The sequence below is a fragment of the Phyllostomus discolor genome, chromosome 10, assembly GCF_004126475.2.
Source record: "Phyllostomus discolor isolate MPI-MPIP mPhyDis1 chromosome 10, mPhyDis1.pri.v3, whole genome shotgun sequence".
Classification (NCBI taxonomy): domain Eukaryota; kingdom Metazoa; phylum Chordata; class Mammalia; order Chiroptera; family Phyllostomidae; genus Phyllostomus; species Phyllostomus discolor.
Genome location: NC_040912.2, coordinates 51453596 through 51480785, shown reverse-complemented (window position 1 = coordinate 51480785; position 27190 = coordinate 51453596). Strand labels below are relative to the sequence as shown.

The 27190-nt window shown below is 37.0% G+C and overlaps 1 protein-coding gene and 1 gene segment (V, D, J or C); one reads left to right on the top strand and one right to left on the bottom strand.

The window, feature by feature from the left end:
- Window positions 1-15518, top strand: part of LOC114507772 — a 124360-nt gene extending 108842 nt beyond the window's left edge. Inside the window, 3 exon segments of the C gene segment in view lie at window positions 9020-9352; window positions 12818-12868; window positions 14935-15518. Coding sequence covers window positions 9020-9352; window positions 12818-12868; window positions 14935-15077 — 527 coding nt within the window.
- Window positions 15519-23000: 7482 nt separating this feature from the next.
- The window catches only part of STARD3NL (STARD3 N-terminal like), a 178483-nt gene continuing 174293 nt past the window's right edge, over window positions 23001-27190 (bottom strand). Inside the window, exon 9 of the mRNA XM_036010807.1 lies at window positions 23001-23379. The gene's annotated coding sequence lies outside the window, so the exon portion shown is untranslated. The remainder of the gene's footprint in view (window positions 23380-27190) is intronic.

The following is a 27190-nucleotide window of genomic DNA, read 5'->3' as shown; positions in this document are numbered from 1 at the left end:
GCTGGAAAAAGAACTACATCAGTTATACTAAAGTGCATTACAAACTAAATTGCATAACTTAGCGCTGCCTTCTCACTCATGATGGGACAGCTTCAGGAATACCAAACTGAACTATAGCATTTGATAAACAGCACAGCAGGTGTAATAAATGCCCTAGAAACTGTAAGGGTAAGAAGTCCAAAAGAGCAGTCTTTCAGCAATAAATAATTAAATAGATGATAATTAAGAATTTCATCTGTAACAACTTATCTGGTCTATGAGTGTGAAATGGATTCCAGAAAGAAGTTACTTTAAAATCAGTCCAGATACCCACCTCTTAATCTTGATACATATAAATAACAAATACCTGTAAAATATATTGAAATACATCTATTAAATACTCCAATATGTTATTTCTATTGTTGTTTCTCTTTGAAATTTTAAGAAATATTAACTCCAAATTATACTCTAGGCAAAAAGTATATATGTATATGTGAAAACTCTTTAAGGGAAGAGAGGAAGAAGATTCAGGAAAAATGGTGAGAAAAGGTAAAAGGACATAACCCAAGGTGCCCAGGCAGAGAGGGGCCAGTTCTTTAGTTCTGGACTGCACTTATGTCTGATGTGCTTTTTCCTGAGTTTCATCTCTGTTTAATGTTATAGGGTCAATTTTTATATGTTTATATAACTATTGGAAAATATGTGCACAACTTTATAACAGGTACAAAGGGATGTTTCTATAAGGGCTTTTCAGATAGTAGGCAAATGGAGTCAGGGGAATCAAAGTATTTGATCCTGGCACACAGCTCATTGTTACAGGTAAATTTTCTTTAAGTTCTTCAGCTAAGGTAGGGAGGGGAAGCAGGTAATGCAGGTGCTGCCAGCTGGGTCCCGGTGCGGGCTCAGAATTGTTGGGTTCAGTCCCAGTTTCATTGCATATCATGGTGATCTCCAGAGAGGCTGACTCCATCCAGATTTTGGGAGGCAATTTTCTCCTGACCTAGCATGGGCAACAATGAGGAATTAACTAGTAAGAGCAGGTCTGGGAATCTAAACTTTAGAGATGTTCGGTCCATTTGGCATATTTATGTTAAAAGGGTTTTAAAGACACATATAATTTATTTATTTGATACAAAAATAACCAATAAGAAAAATTGAAAAAAAGTTACATTTGTCATTTGATTAGAGGATAATTAATATCAAAATATTTTATATTTGTTTTATTCTAAATTCAATCCAGCAAATTTGTTCATCCTTCATTAGTCTTAAATGAAACCTTGCCTGCCTGAATAAGGGAGTATATTTCACAAGGATGTTCTAGCCTACCAGATCTGTTCAAATGAATGTTTTTAATAGACTTTTCAAAGAGTTTTCACAAAGTTGATGAAGCATTGAAAAAAAGAGACAATATATTTGGTTTTTGTAGTGGTTGTGATCCCATGAAATTGAAAAGACACTTTTCTGGTCCTCTTTTTTTTTTTCCAATTGACTACATACTCAATGTAAATTGTAGAAATAAATAGTGGTAAGAGATATAATTCTAGAGAGTCCTGAAAAATGTTATTAGGAGAGTGTGAGGCAGGGAAATTCATAGACTTTTATTCTGGATCATTTCTATATAATCATTCTTTAGCAAATAAATTCTGATTCACTGGTTATTGCTTTATTAAAATTATAAACATAGTACATGCCTATCATGGCAAAATTGGAGAATACAAAAAATAAGTAAGAAAAAGAAAGCATTTTTCTCATGCTATTGAGATCTTGCTTTCAGGCATATTCTCTGTTTGGCTCAAATAAATTTTTAATACAAATTCTCTACAAGTTTTCATGGGGATGTGAAGTACAGCATATGGAATACAGACAATTATAATAACTATGTATGGTATCAGGTAGTTACTAGATTTATCAGGATGATCATTTTTTAGGTTATGTAAATGTCTAATCACTATGTTGTACAACTGAAACTAATATAATATTGTATGTCAAGTATTTTAAATTGTTAAAATATTTTGAATATTTTTTAAATTATAACATTTTTAAGGATTTTATTTATTTATTTTTAGAGAGGAGGAATGGAGGGACAAAAAGAGGGAGAGAAACATGAATGTGTGGTTGCCCCTCACACACCCCCCACCTGGAGCCTGGCCCACAACCCAGGCATGTGCCCTAGACTGGGAATCAAACCAGTGACCTCTTGGCTTAGAGGCCTGTACTCAATCCACTGAGATATACCAGCTTGGGCAATAAATTTTTTTTAAATAAAAGAAAATATAAACTAAAATTTAATATTGACACATCACTTGTACTAATTTGATATATTTCTGTCCACTCATTCTACATATGCAACAACCATCTGAAGTAGATGTTATGAAGATTAAATGAAATTAAATATAGAAATTACCTACCACAAATGTTGGGACATGGTCAGTGATAAAAATGTCAATTCTTCAGAACTCAGATTACCACCAATTAGAGATCTTTATGGAATTGGGAGTACAGCTAAATAAACTAATTTTATCTAGTCTGCAGGTTGCTTTAAAACAAATGGTCAGTATCTGCAAAATGCTTTCAATTTCCAAGACTAATTGTTACATGCTTCTAAAAATGATTAGAATATGATAAACATTATCTGAAATATAAGGTGATCTCTCACTTTTCAGTAGAATAATTCTAGAAGTAAAAAAGGGGGATTGCAACTTGCATATATAAATTTACAGTATCATAAAGTCAAATATTCAATTATAACATTTAGTTTCTTAATCAGATTATAGCTACAAAGTTAATAATTATATCATAACAAATATCAAGTGAGAAATATCAATACGAATTGATGCAGACACTGGCCTGAAGTGTCTGCAGCGTTATGGATGAAATGAGACATTCACATGGACTACTGAGTCCTGTGCAGGAAAAGGGATGGCACGGTTACTCTTTCAAGGGGAGAATGCCTCAGAGTGGCCTGCCCACTCTCTCTAGGAGAGCACCCTGATCCTTGCCTTGATAGGTTTTTATTGGGTTTGTTTGCCCAGGAATACAAGTAAAGCTCATTAATCATTGTCAGGCAGTAAGGATCAAACAATAGATAGCATACAAAGAACTATGAGGCCTTATTCTGAGTCAGGGTCTGTCACCTGAAAGGCTACAAGACTTAAGGGACCAAACTTATTCCCTGCCCGGACCTTTATCATTTAATTAAGAGCATTCTTAGCAAAGCAGGTCACAGGAGTTTATGTATTGTTTCTCAGGCCTGATCACCCAGGGGACCTGTCCTTTCTAGCACAGGGCTGCAACACCCTCTGGCATTGTTTTAGGATTAAATTAGGCAGAGGAGGCAAGATAGCCAAGAAATTAGGAGACTTCTAGCAGACAGAATGAGGACTCAGGCTATGTCAAAGCTGAGCAGCGAGGGTCCATCACACCCTTTTGCTCTAGCCCACCAAGTCCTTCCCTGGGGCCTTCATGTGATCATGCCCATCTTAGGTCATTCCCCCTTGGGGAATCTTACCCGTCATTGGTTAACTGATCAAGCATTAGAGGCCAGTTATGGAAAAAGGAGCAGGAGTGGCGCTCTTTCCAGGGAGATAAGCTTTGTCTCCTTAATGGCTTCTGGTCTGAAGATCACTCACTCAGCCTAAGCCATGGGGGGTTACAGCTCCTGAAACCAAGCAGGGCGGCTCCCAACAACAAATTATATCAATACAAATATCAGGTGATTCTTTTGCCTTCATATTTCATTAAAAATTTTATTCAGATTCTTCTCATGCATGTAAAACATCTACTTTAGAGCAATTTCTAAGTTATCGATGTTTTGGGATCCCTATTTGATGATATCATGGAAATTTAATGTGAAGAGACAATTACCATTTACAAAATGAAAGAGAAGTACTTTTTCATTTATTCAGTTATTCTTTACATGTGTAATGTAAGCATTAACTATAGAGGCTTTAGTCTCTAATAATATATCAAATCCATGTTAAATTTTTTTATTGTCTATTGTCAGTGCTAGCTCTATAACTAGTATTAAGTTTTTATTTGTCTTAATTTTTATTTTTGTTCAAGTACAGTTGTCTCCGTTTTCCCCCACCACTCTGCCCACCCCAGCCATCTCCTCCTCCCACCCTTAATCATACCCTCCTTTGGTTTTGTCCATGTGTTCTTTGTACATGTGCCTGAAAACCATGCCCCCCATATCCCCCCATTATCTCCTCCCACCTCCCTTCTGGTTATTGTCAGTTTGTTCTTAATGCCAATGTCTCTGGTTATATTTTGCTTGCTTGTTTGTTTTGTTGATTAGGTTCCACTTATAGGTGAGTTTTTTAAATAAATTAAAAAATAATTTAGTTTGATGTCTAAGTAGTATTTTTTAAAAACAGGAAGAACATCTTTCACTATGAGAGTTTGCACAAGAACTGAAATATAAGGCAGCCCCTGCTTTGTGAGGGATAATCCTGGGAAGGAAAGCCTCACCTTATGTTCTGCCACATTCAGTCTGTTTCAATTCCATGTTTTGCATCTACATCACAGAGCAAGGATTTACAAACATGTCCTCTCAGCTCTCCTGTCATCTTTAAGTTAGACCTTATTAAACTATCAGCCCCATGGGCAGAAAAAGAAACAAACTACTTGTCATTTATTGAAATTGCCTTTTTCTAAAATCTGTTTGAGAAGACCTAAATCCAAGTTGCAGTCAGACCATGAAATAAGAATAGAAGATCAAAAGCACTACAAAAATCAGAAGAAAAAAGGCCAGTAATGAATTATCCAGCATGAAGCATGGGGTAAAATTTTACATTCAAAAATAGGAGAGTTATGTCAGTTATATCTCAATTTTTCAAATGTAAACTTTGAAAAAAAGTGTAGCAAAAACTGTAGTGGAGTAATACTTTTTATTAATTGATAAAATGAAGCATTCTACCCAATTTTCAAGTAGTTTTTTACTATATAATTAGAAAATGATTTCAATGCATGAGTCCATTAGGAGGAAAATGAAGTAAATATTATGTTCAACATCCATTGTATAAAATGGAAGAAATGGTCTTTAATCAAACCTGTTTTACATTGTCATTGTGTCAATGCCATGGGCATTATAGTATTTGATGTCATTCACAGATGGTGGTCCTTAGCAGACAACATCAGGCAGGTAACATTTTAACAGTCTAACATGACAATAGGAAAAATTTGAGGACAGGTGTCCTGACATTTCTCTTGTCATTCTGGCTTGAAGGCCACTGCCAGGAGCTTCCAGCTGAACTTTCAGCATGAGCTAGAAAGATGTCAGTTTGAGGCTAAAATTTTTGGTGAAAGCTTGGAATGCAAATAGATTGCGCTGTTTGTTGATTGGGGAAAGAGCTATTTGTTTGGGACAACACAAGTGAAGCAGCTGTGTATGCTGACTACATATGTTAAACTTTAGCTAATGTTCTCTTTAACTATTTATAACACTGGAAATGCAGATAAACAAGACAAATAATTGTATGCTAATCAAGTGTGTGATATTACTTCTAACACCAATATTTATTAGTCTAAAAATTCATAGGCAATAAGTTTGAGCTTTATGCTCACATTAATTTAAAATAGCTTAAAATTATACAGAAATGCTTAATATGTAAAGTCAATCAAATATAGTTAAAAATATCATAACTGAAATTCATACTGAAAAAATAGCTATAACTACTTATTTGATAAAGGATATTGACAAGAAAAAAATGAAGAAAATATCAATATGTGTGACAGATACTAGCCCCCAGTATCCATCACTGCTGCAGATGCTTGAAACACGAGAAAACATATGTACAGATGAGTCCTGTGGAGGAAGAGGGACAAAATGGCCACTCTCTCTAGCAGAGAGCACCCCGTTCTCCCACCCAAGCAGGCTTTTATTAAGAATACAGATACAGTTTGTGAATTACAGTCTCACAGGGAAGATAAAACAAGTAGTTAGCTTTGAAAGGGGCTGGCATATCTCCTGTTGGGATTCTGGGCTGAGATTTTGGGGTTTTATCATTTAAAAAGACTATAGGACTTAAACACTTAGTTTTGTTTCCTGCCCGTGCCTGCATATTCTAATTCAAGAGCATCCTCCAGCAAGCAGATCTCACAGGATTTTGCATATTCTATGTCTCAGACCTGATTACCCCCGGGGGTCTGCTGACTCTGGTCTGGACTGCACCGCTCCTGTTATTTCTGAAGGCCCGAGTCAGGCAGAGGAGACAAAGGCAGCTGGGAGACTTGGATTTCTCAAGGACTCAGGCTTTGACAAAGCCGAGGGGGCAGGGGTCAATGTCAATGACCCCTTCATTTCCACAGCCCCCTGAGTCTCTTCCCTTAGGGCATTCCCACGTGACCACTTCTGTCTTAGATTCATCCTCTTTCTGAGAGAATTGTTACCCCTTATTGACTGCTGATCATGCAAAGGGAGCCAGGCATTAGAACAGGCAGTGTTCATGCCAGGGAAATAAGTTTTGTCTCCTTAGAGTCTCCTGGTTCAGAGGCCTCTTACTCAGCCTTAGCCACAGGCGGTTACAGTTTCCTGAGACCAGGCAGGGCAGACCCCCCAAAATATGTAGGTTTGAAATATCATAATTTCCACTGAAAATGTAGTTGACATTTATGTAAAATTTGATAAGTTTATATAGAATTCTAGATGCTGTGTCTGAGTAAATATAAACAACTCAGGCAATTTAACTCAGGTGTATTATTTCATTATACAAATGACTTTATAGAAATGTATTGGAAGGATTATTTACTTTTATCTTGTTTGTAATTTATGCATCATGAAAAGGATTTGACCATAAAGACACTTTTATGAATTAAAAAATATTTAAACAGAAAACATGTAATACAATTATCCAGATATAAGTACTAACCATGGATAACCAAGTACACTATTAATACTCAGTTAAGTATTGCATGGAGAAAGGTATGGAAGTTCAAGACTCATTTTATCTTGAAAAGAATGACACACAAAGAATCTAGAGAAAGAAAAGGGACAGGCAATGAGAATACTGTGCTACTACACAGAAATATTACAAGTTTGTCATTTGGTTTTCAATTTCTTTAGTATAACAAACTGGAAGTATTACTATGAAGAAAAAAGTTATTTTTAATATATTGACAACAGACTAAAAGTATGTAAATATAATGTACAGTTAACATTAATATTATTTTATATAACATGCTTTAAAAATAAAAACAAAGTATTTGGTTAGAGAAATGTACAATATCTTACTATTACAGTCAATAAATTACTATTGCACTACAAGCAAGATGCATAAAATTAAAATAAGCACATTATAACTTAATTATGTTTTCAACATGATAAAAGAAAACTCAACATTGTTTGCTTACTAATTTTGTATAAAAATTAGGAGCTTTCTCCTACAGGAGGAAAAACTCAAAACCTTTTTCTTTCTTTCTCAAATCAGAAATCCAATTCTTTTTTTTTATTGTCCATTGAGTTGCTAAACTCCAACCTAGCCCAAAGACAATACAGTAAGGAATTTTGTATTTAATTAGAAATCAAAGTGGAAAGGGTTCTAACATTTATAATTTCAATCATTAGATTAATAATAAATGTATAAACAAGTAAAATTCTAGGATTCATGGAATGTGCCTTTATAAATATATATTTTGACATTATATAGGCAAAAAACTCTAGAACCATAACTTTTAATATTACTCCAATTATGTATGTGTTTGATTCAGCAGATGAATCAAGCCCTAAAGTTAGCTCATCAGCATATAGAGAAGATGTAAATTTTACAGGTGACACACAGGAGGAAAATATGGTGTATTTAAACTATGGTGAAATAGTCATTTTTAATCTTCAAGTGACATTCCAAAATGAAACATACTTTTGGTGAACCTTTGCTAAGGCAAAATTAAATTCTGTTAAAGACATTTACTTACTGGATTAATACAAGTGTTTCTGAAAATAATAAAAATTTTAATAGCAGTATTCAAAATATTGTTATTTTGCTTCTAAATACTAAGTCATAAATAATTTGGAGGTGCAATTTTAAATACTGTCCAAAAAAATTTAGAGTGTTTCAGATGTAAAATTAAGATATTACATGGAATTGGAAATGAACTTGGAGAAATCTATTACTTCAGAACTGGGCAAGAGTTCCTTTTTAAAACTAAAAAATAATTTGAAGTAGGTTCCAGTTAAAACAAATGACAGTGTATTGTTTAGAAAAAATTAAAAATTTCCTCCAGGCATTTATTTTTATGGAAAAAAGATAATATGGAAAAAAGATAATATTGTATTCCAGAATTAGTTAAATGGAGAGTGGGTTTCCACAGAGTTACAGGACATGAGAATGTGTGGCCAAAGAGAGCTTATGTTACAAAATTCCCAGGGAGAGATAAGTACTTCTTATTTTTTTTATTTTGTTGAACTTATTGGGGTGATACTGGTCAATAAAATTATACAGGTTTCAGGTGTACAATTCTATAATACTTCATCTGTATATTGTGTCGTATGTTCACCAACCCAAGTCTCCTTCTAGCACACTCAACCTCTCTTGACCCTCTTCTGCTACCCTCACCATCTTTCCCTCTGGCAATCATCATACTGTTTCTGTGTGTGTGTGTTTTTTCTTGTACTTTATAAGCCACTAAATACTGTCATCTGAAGAGAGATAATCTAAATTACCTCCAGGTCTTTTCCCATTTTCCATCATCCACCCTCCATCTGTGATAGTACCAAACACATTAAAATGAATTAATAAGTTCAGAAGTGTTGGAGCTGTTAAAAGTTGTACTCCATTTTAGCATGTGGAAAAGGAACAAAGGTCAAGATGTAATTCAGGCTGTGTCATTTAATAGCTATGACTTTGGAAGAGTTACATAACCTCTTTTCCCCTCTGAAAATAGGAACAATAATAAATACATCACAATATATTGTGGATGAAAAGCCATTATAAGCACTAGTTCAATGGCAGCTTTTCTTCCTTTTACTATATGCCAGATTGTTCCACACCACACAATCCTGTGTATTTCTAATACTTAACCACTTCTTCACTTCACCCCACAGAGAGAAGCCTTGATTCATCAGATATTGCTCCTAAGCCCACGATTTTTCTTCCTTCAGTTGCTGAAATAAATCTTCACAAGGCTGGGACATATCTTTGTCTCCTTGAGAAGTTTTTCCCCGATGTTATTAAGGTGTATTGGAAGGAAAAGGATGGCAATGCAATTCTGGCATCCCAGCAGGGAAATACCATGAAGACTAAGGACACGTACATGAAATTCAGCTGGCTGACCGTGACTGCAAAATCAATGGATAAAGAACACAAATGCATCGTCAAACACGAGAATAATAAAAGAGGAATTGATCAAGAGATTCTTTTTCCTTCAATAAATAAAGGTATGTGCATACACATATCACTTCCCAGAACACTTCTGTTCCCAGAGTGACTATCCCAAGTGTCTGTCAAATATTAATAAAAAAGGTATATCTAAATCTTTCTTAAATGTTGCTATAATTAATAGTAGCAAAATATCCTGTTATTTTACCACAGAATCAAAATATTACAGGCTTTGGAACATTACAAGCTAAGGAATTAGATGATTTTACTCCTCTCAGCCTCAGATTTATCATCCAAATATTAAAGTCACATGATGATTTTTAGGGTTGCTCTGTGGTTTAAATGAAGCAACATACATGAAAGCACCTAGCAATTTATCACACAACAACTGCTCAAAAAGAGTTTTCACTTTTTTAAAAAAAGTATTTTCTTTATTTATTTTTAGAGAGGGGAAAGGAGGGAGAGAGAGAGAGAAAAATGGATGTGTAGTTACCTCTGGTGTGCTCCCTGCTGGGGACCTGGCCCACAACCCAGGCATGTGCCCTGAATAGGAATAGAACTGGCAACCATTCAGTTTGCAGGCTGGCACCAATCCACTGAGCCACACCAGCCAGGGCAGGTTCCACTTTTGATGATCTTACTTGACCAGAAAATAAGAAGAATTATATATCTTTCATGCATTTTCTTCTCAGCTACAAAGTCACAGTCACTTCGGTGCTGCTATACTCAAAGTATAATCAATGAATTGTTAGGCAACAGGTGGTATCCTTCTGAGGGAGTTGAATCAAGCTTCAACAAAAACAGAATGATTTAGTCCTGTGGTGTTTGTCTGCTCCTAGGTTTTTCAGGTTTGTATTGCATACACCACAGTATGTAAATGTCATAATTAAGAATTAGGATGCTGACGTGTAGAAACAGATTTCCATCCTGCATAATGAGCATGTATATCTTGCCACTGGAAACACCCATGCAATGCACTTGTAGTGGAAGTCAGGCCAGGAAGCCTGTGATGAATACACTAGGATGAATTGCTGTCCCAAGAAGGATGTACACAGTGAAGAGAATATCCTCTTTCCCTAAGCATTCAGGGCCACTCGAGATTCAAGCATGTTGTCCCAAAAGAGGGCCTTTGACTCAGATTTCGTACATATTTAGACAGTGTGGGCAGAGCACTGAATGTCCTCTAGCCCCAGCAGTGGTCTGGGAACTCCCTAGACTCAGAACTTAAAGTCCTGAGTATTAACAAAACAGATCAAAGTCCCCAGAGTGCACATAGGAAAGAGTCAGATGGTGTTTTTCCTGGTGGTTAACAAAGGCTTTTAAGCAGTGAGGACCAAACCCATAACAAGATATGCTAAGACCTTTGCCATGTACCAGTTGGAATTTCGGAAGTAAGCTTTCCTTCTCAGTCCTGAGTTTCCCCAATGATCAAATCATGTTTGAATCCTGGCCTTGGCTTTCTTCTCCTGGGGCTGTGCTGAATAGCAAATGAAATCATGTCAGTGAAAATGCTCCCTTTTGAAAATTAATATAAATGTATTTATTTATGTACAAGTATTTATTTATATCCTTTCCTAAAACTAAAGTAAGATTGTCAAAACAGCCTTAATTTTTCTATTTCTACAGCTAAGAAACAGAGACCAAACAAATATGCAAAGCACAAGTATAATATAATCACTGGGCTTAAGTGTTCTATTATGTTTTCATTTTTCTAGTGATCAGGGGTGACTATCTTAAAGGAGAGAAGGTCTAGTTTATAAGGTGTTTACTGGGCACTTAATTTCTGAAACATGGAACAAAGCTAACTCAGGCATTTCTGTTAATGTCATTCTATGGAAAATTTCTAATGCTGTTGCTTGGAAGTTTGTTGTTGTTCTTTTTTGACAAAAGCTAAAACTATAACATGGAGACACAAATCAATGAAGCAGTTCTGAAGAGACACAAAACTAAATGGTTCTAGTTTTTGACCAGATTAGGAAAAAGTATTAGGTTACACCAACAGATTTTATTATGAAAAATTGATCATTTATCGTTTTTATGTCAAGCAATACATGGTGGTGACATTATTTATTTGTCTTTTAATGAATAAAGTCACTCTAAGGAAAATAAGAGAATTTTGAGAGGGAGTAAAGTGAGGTTTTGAAGCTATTTTAACATCTAAACATGATTATACTAACATTTTCAATCTTGGGATTTACCCCAAAGCCTATATACCTCACACCCATTTGTTTAGTGCACACCAAGAAAAGATGTCATGAGCACATAGAATTACATACTGGGATTGTATCCATATGGCCAAGAACACATTTAGTAGAAAATAATAAACTAAAGCAACCATTGTGACTGTTTTCCTCCAGCAGGTGATGAAATTTTAAAGAAAATTTGTCTTTGTGTGTACATTTGCCTTTTTAAAAAACATTGTAGATAAATACAACTCTCATTTCAGGTTTTATATATTCAGAGAACTATAAATGTGACTTGGTTTATCTTTTTATTCCTGGACAGTATTTCACTGAAATACTGAGTTCCTGAAATAAAACAGTCATTTACTAAGTATAATTAAGATGTCTGGAAAAGATGAAGTTTTAGTGTCCACTATCTTGAAGTTATGTTGTCTCTATGGATTATTTTCTATTTCTATGAATTGTTGTACAGGGTACTTTCCACATGTTCTCTTCCAATTACTCTCCCACTACCATCCTGTGAATGCTGGCTCTGCTGTCACTGGTATGACTCTCAGCACCTCATTTTCTTGTCTATAATTTGGAGTCCAAAATATACCTCACTTCAGTGTTATTGAAAGATTAAATGAAATAACACATCTGAAGCATTTAACATACACTATGCCACACAGTAATAATCACTCAACAGACATTAGCCTTCATTAATATTGTTGTCATGTCCACAAAGACCACAGGTCCAGAAAATTATGTGTGTGAGCAGGGTCACTGGGGATATGCATGCTTGGGAAAGGTATGGCTTAGATGGGAAATTTTCTTAAACAAGACTATTTCCAATATGTAAGATTCTGTTATGGATTCTATGATTAAATGAATTCATTTGGGAAGCAACTGTTCATGTCAGCAGTGTGTGCTGAAGACTGTAGAGCAGCTCCTTCTTCTGTTTATTTTTTCCATTCAGCAAGTATTTATTGAACAGCTGCTTTGTGGTGGACACTGTGCTAGGAGCAATGAATGCAGGAGGAAACAGGTAGGCTTGTATAGCATGCTCCTGTTATGATTAAAAAGAAAGAATGTATCCTTCATGAGCAGCATCTTCATGTGCAGAAACACAATATGTGAATTCAGTTTACTGAATTACATGGAGTCTGAACATCTCTTCCTAGAATGGGGGAACTCATATTTTTAACAGCTCTCTCCTCTCTGTGGGCAGATTCTATATCTATCTATCTATCATCTATCATCATCTATCATCTATCTAAGTGTGTGTCTATCCACACACAGACACAAGATGTAAGTAACGATTGCAAACAAACCATTAATAGTTGCTCTCATTTCTTGTAGGAGTTGCTGGTATTAATCCTAAAGTAGATGGTTGTCTGGAAGATAAAAGTGGTAAGTTTCTGCATATATTTGCCTTTATGTAATGTGATCGCATTTTTCCCTCCTGATCAACATAAGTTTTGAACTTCTAGAGCTTAACATGGCATAATGAGAATGGCTGGATTTTGCAGAATAGACCAAGTGGTATTTTAAGCCAATCCATCCTTTTCTAGTAGTCGTCTTAACACAATGAATGCTGGCTTTTGGCATGAGATGACAGTGAATTAGAGGGTGCCCATGATATGCTCAGGATTATTTCAACACTGACTTTATTCATTTGTATGGCTTTTGTTTCTAATGACTAGGGAACATGTGATATCAAGTTGCTTTTAGATTTTTTGTCTTTGGTCCTTGCTAGTAGTAATAACCTGAAATTACCTGTTTAATTATCTTAATACTGTGGCGTGTACAATGTATTTTCCCATTTCACAGATGAGAGCAATGAGATAAAATGACCTCCCTTACACCAAGCCAAGCAGCTAGATCTGCAGTTTTAGCCCAGGCCATCAGAGTCAAGAGCTCATACACTTACTCAGTTCTCTATTCTTCCCCTGAGAATCAAGTCACAGAGCAAGAAAGCCCAAAGCCAAGATCTTGAGATACACTGGATGCATGGCAAGGATGGTGGTAGGGGGCAGTGCCTGGCTTCCCAGTGCCATAAACTGGGCTTCAACCCCAGTTCTTTTAATTACTAGTGACATGAATATGAGTACTTACATTTTCTGAAATACTTTCCTCACCTGCCAACCAGGAATAATTACACCAAACCCAGTTATTTTGGAGATACAGTCACATATGTGGAATGTCCAGCATAGGGTATCTCATTTAGTTGGCATAGAATATGTACAATTTTCTGGCCTCTTGTCCCTACATGTGTACAAGGAAAGCCCCTAGAAGCATTGGTTCTAGCTCTGCTGAGCTCTCCTCCATTTTCAATATCAAGGGGGCTGTGGACCTCAGTTAACACCTTACCTGGTGAACACAAAGAACTTCTGAGCACATCTGCTCTTGAGGTTCCTTTCAACACCAAGTACTAATGATTCTGGAGTTCTGACACTATGGAGATAAAGCTTGTCAAAGGGAAATTTCCACAGGAAAGGACTTGGCCTTGTGGTTTATTGAGTAGCAGTCAGGCCCACCACACTGTCATCAATTATTTCTTGACATCATGTATTTCTTGCAAAACTTAAAAGATATTTAGTGCAATTACCCTACAGTGTCATAGCCACAATGAGGGATACTCAGGAAAGACAGGTGAGAGAGCTGTGATGTCTGAAAGTTTCAGAGCATTTGGATTAACCACTTTCTTCCCATTAACATAATGTCCTCTGCTAAAACCTGCAGCCACCTGTTGGTGACCACCACCATATGTTCGAGGACCCAATCCTTACTTGGAATCATATTGCATGCACATGCAATGACTCAGATGCTTCTAAATCAGCGGCCCAATTTTATATTAACTCTTAACCCCTTGATGTCAGGGTATTATTCATTGCCCTTGGAGATACACAATTACAGAGGGACTAAAAATGTGTTCTGTGAAGTCACGTTGCTGAGATTGAAATCTGGATTCTGGCACTTACTAAATGTATAACATCAGGCAAATTTCTTCTCTCTGTGTCACCCTTTTATTTTTATAATGGGAACTAAAATAATAATTTCATAGGTTACTATAAAAATTATATAAGATTAAAGTCTAATAAAGGCTCACAGAGTGTTTGGGATTTGGGTAGTGTTTAATGAATAACATTAATTAACTTTTGTTATTAATTAGAGACAGAATAGTGGTGAAGAAATGACTAAATTACAACAAATTCTATTTTCTCATTGAACTCTCATTAAAAATGCAATTTTAGTTTTTAATATTTGTAGTGCTGTAAGTAACATGACCTACAAGCTACATTGTAAGTTGTCTTGTTTTTGGTGGTAGTGGTAGCAGATGTTTGTATATTTGGGGGTTTGGTGGTATTGAGGTGTCACCTCAATGTAGATCATAAACTAAATGATTACAACCCCTCCCATTAATATTTCCTATCCTTTCAAAGAACAGATGGAACTAATCAAATGACTTCTCCTAGATATACTGCAGTTGCAGCTCACCAATACCTCCGCCTACTACACCTACATCCTCCTCCTCCTCAAGAGCCTGGTCTACTTTGCCATCATTTCCTTCTGTCTGTTTAGGAGAACAACAGTCTGTGGTCATGGAAAGAGTTCATAACAGATGATGGCACAATTTTTTTTCATTCTTTTCCCTGGACAAGTCTTCCCTGGACAAGTTCGCTGGACTTCATTTCTGGGTTTGGATTATTTCAGTTCACATGCATTTTTCTGTCACATCATTATCACATAAATGGTTTTCAAACCACTGGGCAAATGATACTTTCTCTCTGTAACAACCAGTTTGGCCATGAATTAGGTGCAGGGCCTAAGGGCACTCTTTAGCACCACCCTTCCCATAATCTCAATCACCTCCTCTAGCAAACCCACATAATCATGCCTTCTGAGTACAGACAGCACGCAGCTCCTAGTCCCATTCCTTAGTGCTCTTTATCAAGGGACCTATCTTGAGGCTTTCCATTTCACGCACCCAGAAGCTACCTTCTCAGCTACTTTTATTCTGTATGTTGTTTTTTATAGCTGGCACAATAAATGTTTTTAATCAAAAGTCTACTTTTGTTTATTTTTGTGTAATTAGATACATCTAATGAAAGTCCCAGATAAGAGAGAACATGGCAAATGAGCTATCAGATTCAGCAATGCCATCATGGTCAAACACAAATACTTGTGTTTCCTTCCCTGGGACTGTAGATAGAATCTTTTCTATGGGCCATGGGTTCCAAGGGGGGCCAGAGCCAAAGGAAGGTGGCCAGGTTACTTTTCTCTTAAAGATCACCATATTCATGCTCATATTCACTGGTTTGGGAAATTCCAATGGTGACAGTGTAACATCTACCAAGATTGGCACTCTGTGCTCAGATCTATGCCAGCATTTCATAAGGTTCAGGTTTCCTGATCCTCACAACCACGCAGGAGAACTGACACTGGAGAGGCAGTGTGGTGGAGGGTTGGCCCCTCCCCTCTGAACCCAAAGTGCCTGGATTTGAATCTTGGGTCCAGTATTGGTATCTGTGTGAACTCAGACAAACTATTTGAACTGTATGTGACATAACTTTCTCATGTGTAAAATGAAGTCACAGTGCCTGGTCTTGTGGAGTTGTGTGAAATAGATGAGTTAATAATGTTTGGTACATGAAAGTCCTCAACAGCTTCTATTAGTTGCTTGACTTTAGAAAATAATAGATTATGCATGCACACACACACACACACACACACACCCTGACAATCATCTTTAATCATAGTTCCCTGCAGACAGGTTAGATGTGGATGGAATATGGACTCAGCAATTTTTTGCTACACACCAGGAAATCCCATTAACCCTCTCAGAGCCCTTGGAGGTAGGTGTAGTTCACAGTTTATAGATCAGAGAGATTATGTTATCTGCTCATGGTCACCATTTTGTAATAGTCATTTGGAGCCAGGTATCTCTAAACTCAGCACCCACATTTTGTTACCTAGTATCATGTGGCTTCTCCTTCACCTGTTTTCAACAGAGAAGGACAAATCATGCACTGCTTCTTCTCCAAAGCCAGTGAGACTTTTCTTAGGGACTTGTGGGTGCATCTCTATTTTCTCCTCATCTCTATACTCTGGTAGAACCATAATTGCTCCCTTTATCACCAAAAGTATGTAAATTTTGCCTTATTTTATGTGTGTCTTAGATGTGTAGCTCCTCTTTGTGTTAATGAAATGAACTAAGAGTCTCAGGCAAAGCAAGTCTTTGACAGTGCCACTAGGGTCACTATTCTGACATTCCAGTTCCTCCCTTAGACAGAACAGGTCCAGGGGTCCCAGGAATTGCCTTGTGGATGCCTCTGGTTGTCTCTGGGCTTTTCTTAGGTAGGAGGTGGGTATACTTCTTTTTTGGTCCAGTACTTTTCCATCACAGCAACACTGCCACATGGTGTGGTGGGAGGAACACTGGGCCAGAACTTTCACCTGAAGCTCCACACTTACAGCCTCATTTACTTGGTCTGTCTTGAACTGGCTGTGTCATTTGATCTTGACCATGTCATGTTGCCTATGTTTATCCATCTTTAGAAGAAAGTGTTCAAATTCTAAAGAATTCTAAAGAAAGTGTTCAGATTTCTAGCACAATTTACAAATTCAATGGTCCTAATGAAGTAATAATACAAACACTTGCATGGTGCTTACTAGTACTGGTCTAAGCATGTGTTAACCTGTATCTCACAAGAACCCCATGAAACAAGTACAATTATGACTGTTCTACAGATGGGGAAACTGAGACAAAGAGGGGATAAACAATATCCCCATACTTAGATAGCTAACACCAAGTAGGGCTGGGATTTGAACCCAAACAATCGGGCCACAGGGCATCTGCTGATAATTTCTATGTGACTGGCTACTAGAGCAGAAATAGGTTCCTTTAGGTTTGAATTAAGATAGAAAAATTTCCTTCTTATTAGGCTAAGAGCTGATGAAGAGAACTGTCTCTTTCCCTGTATACAATTTCTTTCCTTACTCCTATTCTGTTCAATTAATTACAGGATCCTAACAAACCTACCACACAATTTTTCATGTTGGAAAGATTTTGAAATGCTGGCCTCCCACCCACCAATCAGACATCTGTTATTAAAGTCCATGCCACTTGGTTGGATAAAAGAAATACCAGAACAACAGGCTGCATCCACAGGTGTGCAAAGGAACAACTGGGCAAAGATTTATACAATTCCATATAATAGCACTTACGTCTCTGGTCTTTATAGAGCTAGCATACTCCAAACTTTTCAATCATAAAAAAGGCAAACTTCAAGGAAATAATTATCAGGTTTTTACCAATATGAATTCTCCCCAATGTTTAGGATTCTTTTCTTCATAAACTTGTAGATTTTTTTGAGGCCTTTATGTCAGCCAGGCAGGCTACAGTTAAGTAATACTCCATTTTCCCTTTAAGTTAATCAAGTCCTATATTATTACCAATTATAAATCCTGCATAATAAAAAATAGCCAGAGACACTATACCAACATGGTACAATTCAGCCAAAAAGCTAGAAATCCAACACTTCGAAAGCCATGAAAACTCACTTGGGTAAACTCGTGGTCTCTGCCAGGCTCTCTCAGGCTGTTTTTGTTTGTTTTCTTTTGTTTGAATAACAGCCAGTACCTGCAACATAGTGAGCACCAGGAATGCTGCCAGGAAGTCTGCATGCTCTGTGTCCAATGCTCTCACTGTATCACAGTGCAGGTATCACACTCCTTTTGCTGATGGGAAGACCAGAGAGGCTCAGAAATATGCCTGAGGCCAATCACAGGGTAGTGCCAGGGTCCACAGGATTCCAGGGCCATCTGGAATCTGCTGTTAAACTCTGCTATTTTACCCATTGTACCAATGGCTTTCTTCCTGGAGCCTTTAAAAATCACTCAGGCCCAGACTTCCTCATAGACCAGGCATCAGACTTTAAACAGCCTCCTTCAGTAATTCTAATGTGTAGTCAAGCTTGAGGCCATTAAATGACTGAAAGCTCCTGAGCTCTGGTGCCATTGTCTCTGCTCTCAGGCAGCCAGGAGCCATCACGGGGCCCATTCCACAGGAGAAGATGCTGCATCCTGGAAAGTGTTCTAACCATCGGCCCATCAATTCCATAAGGAAATGGATGGCATGGACTAAGACTTAGGTGTGAAGATGTTCATTCAGTATAGCGCTACTTACAGCAGCCCCAAATAACCCAGATGCCCCATAAGAAATTAAAACAAACAAAAGAATGTCATATGACAGATTACTATGCATCTTCAAAACATGCAGATTACTTAAAGAAATGAAGTATCAATCAGGAAGTGTTGTTGAAAAATAATGTGCATAGAAGAACCCTACTAAAATTGTTTGATAATACCTTCATGTGGCTCCAAGAACAAAACACTCTAAAAATGCATTAAGAAATCCTGTTCCAGCCTCTGTCCCTACCTCCCCAATCTCTTACAGGTCACACTTTTGTTTCTTGGACATCCTTTTAGGTTTTGTTATGCATCTATGAATATACATATGTCAACATATATGCATGTGTGTATATATTATAATTTCCCCCCTTAATACACAAATGTAGTAAACAATATACATTATGCTGTACTACTCCTTTACTTACACATACTAGAGCTCTTATGTCAGTGTATAGATCATTTAGTTGTATATTTACCTTGGAATATAGAATACTTTATAAAACCACAGGTAGTCATAGACATGAAACAAATGTTCAGTATATGGTAGTTGGGTAAAAAAAATAAGTGATTGCATATTTTTCTATTTTCTCCAATGAATCCTTTAAAAGTAAAATATATATTAGACTTAAAACAACATCTTATTTAGAATCAGGAAGATTTTATTTGTTTGCAATCAGCTTCAGGTTCTGTGGAACAGGTTCTTTTGGAAATGAAGTAGAGGTTCTCATTTAGAAACAAAATAAGACCAATAAGATACAATTAATATCAAATTATATTTGATCTACTCCTTGGTTTTTATTAATTTGGTCAGACTTCTTAAAGCCAAGTACTCGACCTGCTATGTAAAGCAACAATTTTCAAGTGGTGTGCCACAGGAATTCTTAAAACATGTAATACCTGACTGTTTAGTCAGGGGCAATGAGCTCTTTTCCTTATATTGTCATTAAAAAAAAAAGACAACAGCCAATTGAACAATAGCACTCTGACATAAATGCCCTATCTTGAACCATAAATATATAAATCATATAACAGACTTTCATCTTATTGGTCATGTCACATAATAAGGCTGTGTCTGATTGGTTAAGTCGTAGTACCAGAAGTCCTCATCTACAAGTATAGCCCCATAATTTTTTGAAAAGTCACTCTGAGCACTAAAAGTAGGCAATTACTATTATTATTTTTGGTAAATAAATCAAAACTATATGTAATGTATTTTTGTCAGATCAATAAAATTATAGTTTTTGGTATGCCACAGATTTTTAATAGTTTATGTGTGCCATGAGATGAAAAATGTTGAAAATCTCTGACTTGGTGGAAACTACTTCTGCATTGGGAAAGTTAGGAGCATAGAGGACACTTGAAAATCACTGAACACTTTGTGTGGCCAGTTTCACAGAGGCAGCATTTCCTGTCCCACCAAACTTCTTAGCAACTTCCTTCCTCAGCTCAACCTGGGCTGCTCTGAAACAGGCAGTAAGGGAGGGAGAGCAAAGGTGGTAGAGGCGACAGAGTGGCTGGTGGGAGGGTGCTGCTGTGGCTGATGGTGCTTTAGTTTCTCAGGCTTCTTTTGTCGAGGTGCTCTGGCAATGTGGTTGATTCGTGGAAAATGTTTGAAGTCAAACCAGCCCCTACTAGTTAGGTCTGTGCAAGCAGTGGTTTGGGTGTTATAAGATAAAATAAGGGCAGTTAAACCACAACCAAATTTTTTCACATTGTAGAGACCACAGGTAATGTAAAGAAAATAGCCTTTTACATACACATGCAGGTGATTATTTACAGACATATTCTTAGGCTGTGAGTAGGGGTTCCCCACTTTTTTAATCCTCACCTACAGACATATTTATTGACTTTAGTGAGAGAAGAGAGAGAGAGACAGAGAAAGACAGAGAGACAATGATGTGAGAGAAACATTCACCTGTTTCCTCCCATATGTGCCCTGACCTGGTATTGGGCTCAAACCTGAAAACTTTTGGTGTTCGGGAACAATGGCCCAAGCAACTGACCACCCAGCCTGGGTTCTCTATTTTTTATATGCAAAGGTGACTCCAGTTAGCTACTATGTGAGGTGGAAATCTCATGTCCAGGACTGTTCAGATGCTGCATCATCAGTCCAACATGAACCTGGTTGGGAGGAAAGAGCAGACAGCACTAAGCTAATCCTAACATTACACCAAATAACTGTGCTTTTCCATGGAATGTGATTTACTGAGGCTTGTGCCTTGAGTTTCATTTTCTCAGTGTGAACATGGTGACCCAAGACCTGTGGCTGTGAACTTCATGGCACAGACAGACTATAGGTGTGGGCAACAGGGATGAGCTTTTCCCTTCACAGGAACACAGACAGCAAGGCCCTAATTTCAACTGTTACTGAATGTCATATACTGAATAATGTAAGTTCCTCTAAAGGAACAAAAAGACTTCAATGTCAACCTGAGCAAAGCTTAGTAGAGGATATGAACATCAGATAAAAGTGTGATTGGGGTGAAGTAGAAGAGGACTATTCAGCAATGTGAACATAGAGGCAAAATACTCCCATCCATACCCCACCTCGGCATAATACAGAGTGGGTACCCAGGCCCCCGCCTCCATCTGTGCAGTCCTGGGAGAAGAATAGCTCTATTGTGCAGATCATTGCTTCAGGCTTTCATAGTCTGACTTCATGACACATTTATGTCAGACACTTCATTCTTCTTGGTCTGTGCTCTGAGAGGCCACTTCTTGGAACCTTGTTTTTTTATGATGATTGGCTTTATTACATTGCTTTAACGCAGGATGTTTCAGTGACAAATATGTCTGAGGTTAAATTAATACAGTGACATCAGCTTAGGTATCATCTGAGCACTTGGTGTGTATGTGAGTCCACTCCTAAGACAAAGCATTCTCACCATTATAATACTATTGATTTCCTTAGGTTCTAGTCCCAAGGCCACCCTGGAGCTGCCCATTATTGTTTCTCCACCATAGGAAGCTCTTCCTGGTTAGGTTCCAGCCCTGCTCAGTAAGCCTCTGGGAGGCATTTCTGTCATTTGGCCCAATCTTTTTTCCTTTTTTTAAAAAAAATATTTTATTTATTTATTTTTTAGAAAGGGGAAAGGATAAAGAGAGAGAGAGGGAAACATCAGTGTGTGGTTGCCTTTTGTGCATCCCCCTCACTGAAGACCTGGTCCACAACCCTGGCATCTGCCATAGACTGGGAATTGAACCGGCAAACCTTAAGTTTGCAGGCTGGCATTCATTCCACAGAGCCTCACTAGTCAGGGATGGCCCATTGTTAGAACAAGTATGCATGGAGTTGATTTGATCTGCACAAAAGACAGTTCCCACCCAAACCAGCACCATTACCATGAGGCAAAGAGTTTTTCATAAATGACACATGAATAAAAAAAAAGCAAATAGACATGCTGCCTTCTATGAAGCATTAATATAATTCACATTTAAAATATAGCTCACAATACAATTTAGTTTATTTTAATTCAAAGTAGCCAAACACGAAGGGAAAATGATGGCAATGATTTCATAGTGTGGTTTCACATAAGATGACTCAGACTGTTTCAGAATAAGTCTGCTAAGAGAAAGATACTGTTGGGTTGGCTGAAAAATCCACTTAGATTTTTCTGTTAAATAAAATACACAGTTTTCATTTTCACCAACAACTTCATTCATTTGGGTTCTTTGAGTCTGTCTGCCATCTCCTGCATGGTAGAACATTGACTGTTCTCAATTAATGTCTCAATTTGATCACTATCAACTTCAATTGGTCTACCCAACAATGAAGCATCAACCAGTGAGAAATCTCCAGCATAAATCTTCATAAACCACTTTGGACGTGTTCAATCAGTCACCACACCTTCCACGTGCTGCACAAATCATTTTGAATTTCAGTTGTGTGTATACCTTTCTTGAAATAATAAAGCATGATATGCTCAAAATGTTGTATATTTTCTCCATTTTCAATATTGAAATAGTTATACAAAAATTCAACAATTTTGATGTCTTTTTTTAAATACACGCTGATATGACAGCTGTCACAATGCAATCTAACAAAATTGTTTCAAATGAGGTTAAACACAACTAAGAACCACTAAAGCTAAACTGAAATTTTTGACAAAAGCAATATTTCATGATAAAATAATCCAACATGTCTGGTGACATTTTATATCTATTTATAACCCCCCTTGCTTCCCTTTGGGAATTCCAACACTTTTGGCCAAATTCATAATGCAAAACAAGAAAAATAAAACTAGTAATTTTAATAGGTGGGATTTTATGACATTTTAAGTTGTACAAAAAGCACATTTGCATGAGCTAAAAAACACAAATAAAATATAAGGTGTTAAAAAGAAATACAAAAGAAATTCCATGAAACAAAATAATTCCATTCTGTGAATCCAAATAAAAGATATTTTGCTTACTAAAAATGTGTTACTATAATATATTAAGGAGTCTGTTGCTAGGAATACAGCATAAGACCTTTTTGCAGCTATTCATTACAGATCAGGCTCAGTCCCACTGCACATGGGATGGATCATTATGTTATCTCACCTGCGAAAAACAGATTACTAAGTGCATGTGAACATAGTACAGTGTCTGTGAGGTATTACAATACATGGATTCTTTACTCACCAATCAATCAAGTCAGCAGTGGATGTCACCACTTCAACTTTCCATAGGGAGACCCCATCTCCAGTCCTTTGTGCCCTCCAGTCATTTTCACTGAGTTTTTCACACTTTGAACACTAATTCTCAAATACAAAAGTATTTGAGAAGTAGTTTTACAAGGAGGTATGCTACACTTTGCCTTATGTTTTTATCACAAAGTCTGTGTACAGAAGATGGGCTGAATTACAAACACTTAAAGGGTAATTGGTGTGGACACAAGAATTTATTTCAGAGCATTTTAGAAAAGATCAACTCCTCACATGCCCACATTTGTTTTTTTTTTAATTTTTTAATTTTTTAAATTGCTGTTCAAGTACAGTTTTCTGCCTCTTCCCCCGTCCAGTCCAACCTCCCAGCCCTCCCCACCTCCCTCCCATTTCCATCCTTGCTCCTGTTATTGTCCATGTGTCCTTTATAATTGTTTCTGTAAACCCTCCCCCTTTCCCCCAGAAATTCCCTCCCCTCTCTTCTCTGGTCATTGTCAACCTGTTCTCTATTTCAGTGTCTTTGGTTACATTTTGCTTGTTTGTTTTGTTGATTAGGTTCCTGTTAAAAGTGAGATCATATGGTATTTGTCTTTCATCACCTGGCTTATCTCACTCAGCATAATGCTTTCTAGTTCCATCCATATCGTTGCAAAGAGTAGGAGTTTCTTCCTTCTTTCTGCTGCATGGAATTCCATTGTGTAAATGTACCATAGTTTTTTGATCCATTCATTTACTGATGAGCACCTAAGTTGCTTCCAACACTTGGCTATTGTAAACTGTGCTGCTATGAACATTGGGGTGCATAGGTTCTTTTGGATTGGTGTTTCAGGGTACTTATGACATAATCCTAGCAGTGAAATTGCTGGGTCAAAAGGCAGATCCATTGTTAGATTTCCTAGAAAATTTCATGCTGTTTCCATAGTGGTTGTACCAGTCTGCGCTCCCACCAGCAGTGAGTACACTAGGGTTCCCTTTTCTCCACAACCTCTCCAACACTTGTTGTTTGTTGCTTTGTTTATGATGGCCATTCTGACTGGTGTGAAGTGGTATCTCACTGTGGTTTTAGTTTTCATCTCTCTGGTAGCTAGTGATATTGAGCATCTTTTCATGTGTCTCTGGATACTCTGTCTGTCCTCCTTGGAGAAGTGTCTGTTCAAGTCCTTTGCCCATTTTTTAATTGGGTTGCTTCTCTTCTTGGAGTGTAGTCGTGTAAATTCTTGTCTGAGGTATCATTGGCAAACATGTTTTCCCATACAGTTGGTTCTCTTTTCATTTCAATACTATTTTCTTTAGCTCTGCAGAAGCTTTTTATTTTGATGAGGTCCCATTTGTTTATTCTTTCCTTTATGTCCCTTGCTCTAGGGGACATATCAGTAAAAATTTTGTTGTGTGAAATATCTGAGATTTTCCTCCTATGTTATCCTCTAGGACTTTAATGGTGTCACGGTTTATATTTAAATCTTTTATCCATCTTGAATTTATTTTTGTGTAGGGTGTAAATTGGTGCCCGAGTTTCATTTTTTTGCATGGAGCTGTCCAGTTCTCCCAATACCATTTGTTGAAGAGGCTATTTTTACTCCACTTTATGTTGCTGCCTCCTTTGTCAAATATTTGACCATAGAGACTTGGGTTTATTTCTGGGGTCTCTGTTCTGTTCAACTGGCCCAAGAGCCTCTTTTTATGACAGTACCAGGTTGTTTTGATTACAGTGGACTTGTAATACAGTTTGTAATGTCAGGTATTATGATCCCTCCCACTTTGGTCTTCTTTCTCAAAATTGCAGCAGCTATTTGGGGTTATTTATGGTTCCATATAAATTTTTGAAGTGTTTGTTCTAGGTCTGTGAAATATGCCATTGGAACTGTAATAGGTATTGCGTTGAATCTGTAAATTGCTTTGGGTAGTGTGGACATTTTGATGATGTTAATTCTTCTGATCCATGAACATGGTATATGTTTCCATTTGTTTGTGTCTTCCTTGATTTCTTTCTTCAGTGTTGTGTAGTTTTCTGAATACAGGCCTTTTACCTCTTTGGTTAGGTTTATTCCTAGGTATTTTATTTTTCTTTTTGCTGTTTCAAATGGGATTTTTTTTTCTTGATTTCTGCTTCTGCTGTTTCATTGTTGGTGTAAAGAATGCCTTTTATTTCTGGATATTGACTTTGTATCCTGCTGTTTTGCCAAATTCATTTATTAGGTAGAGCAGTTTTTTGGTGGAGTCTATAGGATTTTCTGTGTATACTATCATGTCATCTGCAAACAATGACAGTTTTGTTTCCTTCTTTCCAATTTGGATGCCTTTTATTTGTTTTCTTGTCTGATTGCTGTTTCTAGGACTTCCAATACTATGTTGAATAGAAGTGGTGAAGGTGCACAACCTTGTCTTGTTCCTGATCTTAGTGGAAAAGATTTTAGATTTTGCCCATTGAGTATGATGTTGGCTGTAGGTCTCTCATATATGGCCTTTAATATGTTGAGGAATGCTCCCTCTATTCACACTTTGCTAAATGTTTTATCATAAGTGGGTGCTGTACCTTATCAAATGCTTTTTCTGCATCTATTGATATGATCATGTGATTTTTGTCTTTGCTTTTGTTTATGTGATGTATTACATTTACTGATTTGCGAATATTGTACCATCCTTCATCCCTGGGATGAATTCCACTTAGTCATGGTGTATGATCTTTTTAATGTTTTGATGGATGCAGTTTGCTAATATCTTGTTGAGTATTTTAGCATCTATGTTCATCAGAGATATTGGCCTGAAGTTGTCTGTCTTTGTTGTGTCTTTATCTGGTTTTGGGATTAGGATGATGTTGGCCTCATAGAAAGAGTTTGGGAGTCTTCCATCACTTTGTATTTTTTGGAATAGTCTGTGAATGATAAGGGTTAGCTCTTCCTTAAATGCTTTGTAGAATTCTCCTGTGAAAGCATCCAGACCCGGGCTTTTGTGTGTCAGGGGCTTTTTGATTACTGCTTCAATTTTATCTGCTGTTATTGGTCTGTACATGCTTTTGCTTCATCTTCATTGAGTTTTGGAAGATTATATTTTTCTAAAAATTTGTCCATTTCACCTAGGTTTTCATATTTCTTGGCATATTGTTCTTCATAGCAATTTCTTACACTCCTTTGTATATCTGTGGTGTTAGTTGTAATCTCTCCTCTTTGTTGTTGTTCCTTGAGTTCTTGAAGGCATAGGGTTAGGTTTTCTGTTTGAAATGTTTCTATCTTTTTTAGGTAGGCCTGTATCTCTGTGAACTTCCCTCTCAGGACTGCCTTTGCTGTGTCCCATAAGTTTTGGGTTGTTGTGAGTTCATTTTCATTTGTTTCCAGCAACTTTTTGATTTCTTCCTTAATTTCATTCTTGACCCATTAATTGTTTAATAGTGTGCTATTCAATCTCCATGATTTTGAGTGTTTTGTGTTTTTTCCTTGGGGTTTGTTTCTAGTTTCAGGCCCTTGTGGTCTGAGATAATGCTTGGTATGATTTCAATTTTCTTGATTTTGTTGAGGCTTGTTTTGTGTCCTATCATGTGGTCTAACTTTGAAAATGTTCCATGTGCATTTGAAAAGAATGTGTATTTAGCTTTTAGGATGAAGGGCTCTCTATATATCAGTTAAGTCCATTTCATCTAGGGCATTGCTCAATGCCACAATATTTTTGTTGATATTTTGTTTGGAAGATCTGTCCATTTTTGACAGTGGGTGTTAAAATCCCCCACTATAATTGTGTTGCTGTCAACATCTTTCTTGAAGTCCTCTAAGATTTTCTTTATGTATTTGGGTGCTCCTATGTTGGGTGCATATATATTTACAATGTTTATGTCTTCTTGGTGGATTCTTCATTTGAGTATTATGAAGTGACCTTTGAGGTCTCTTTATGGCAGATTTTT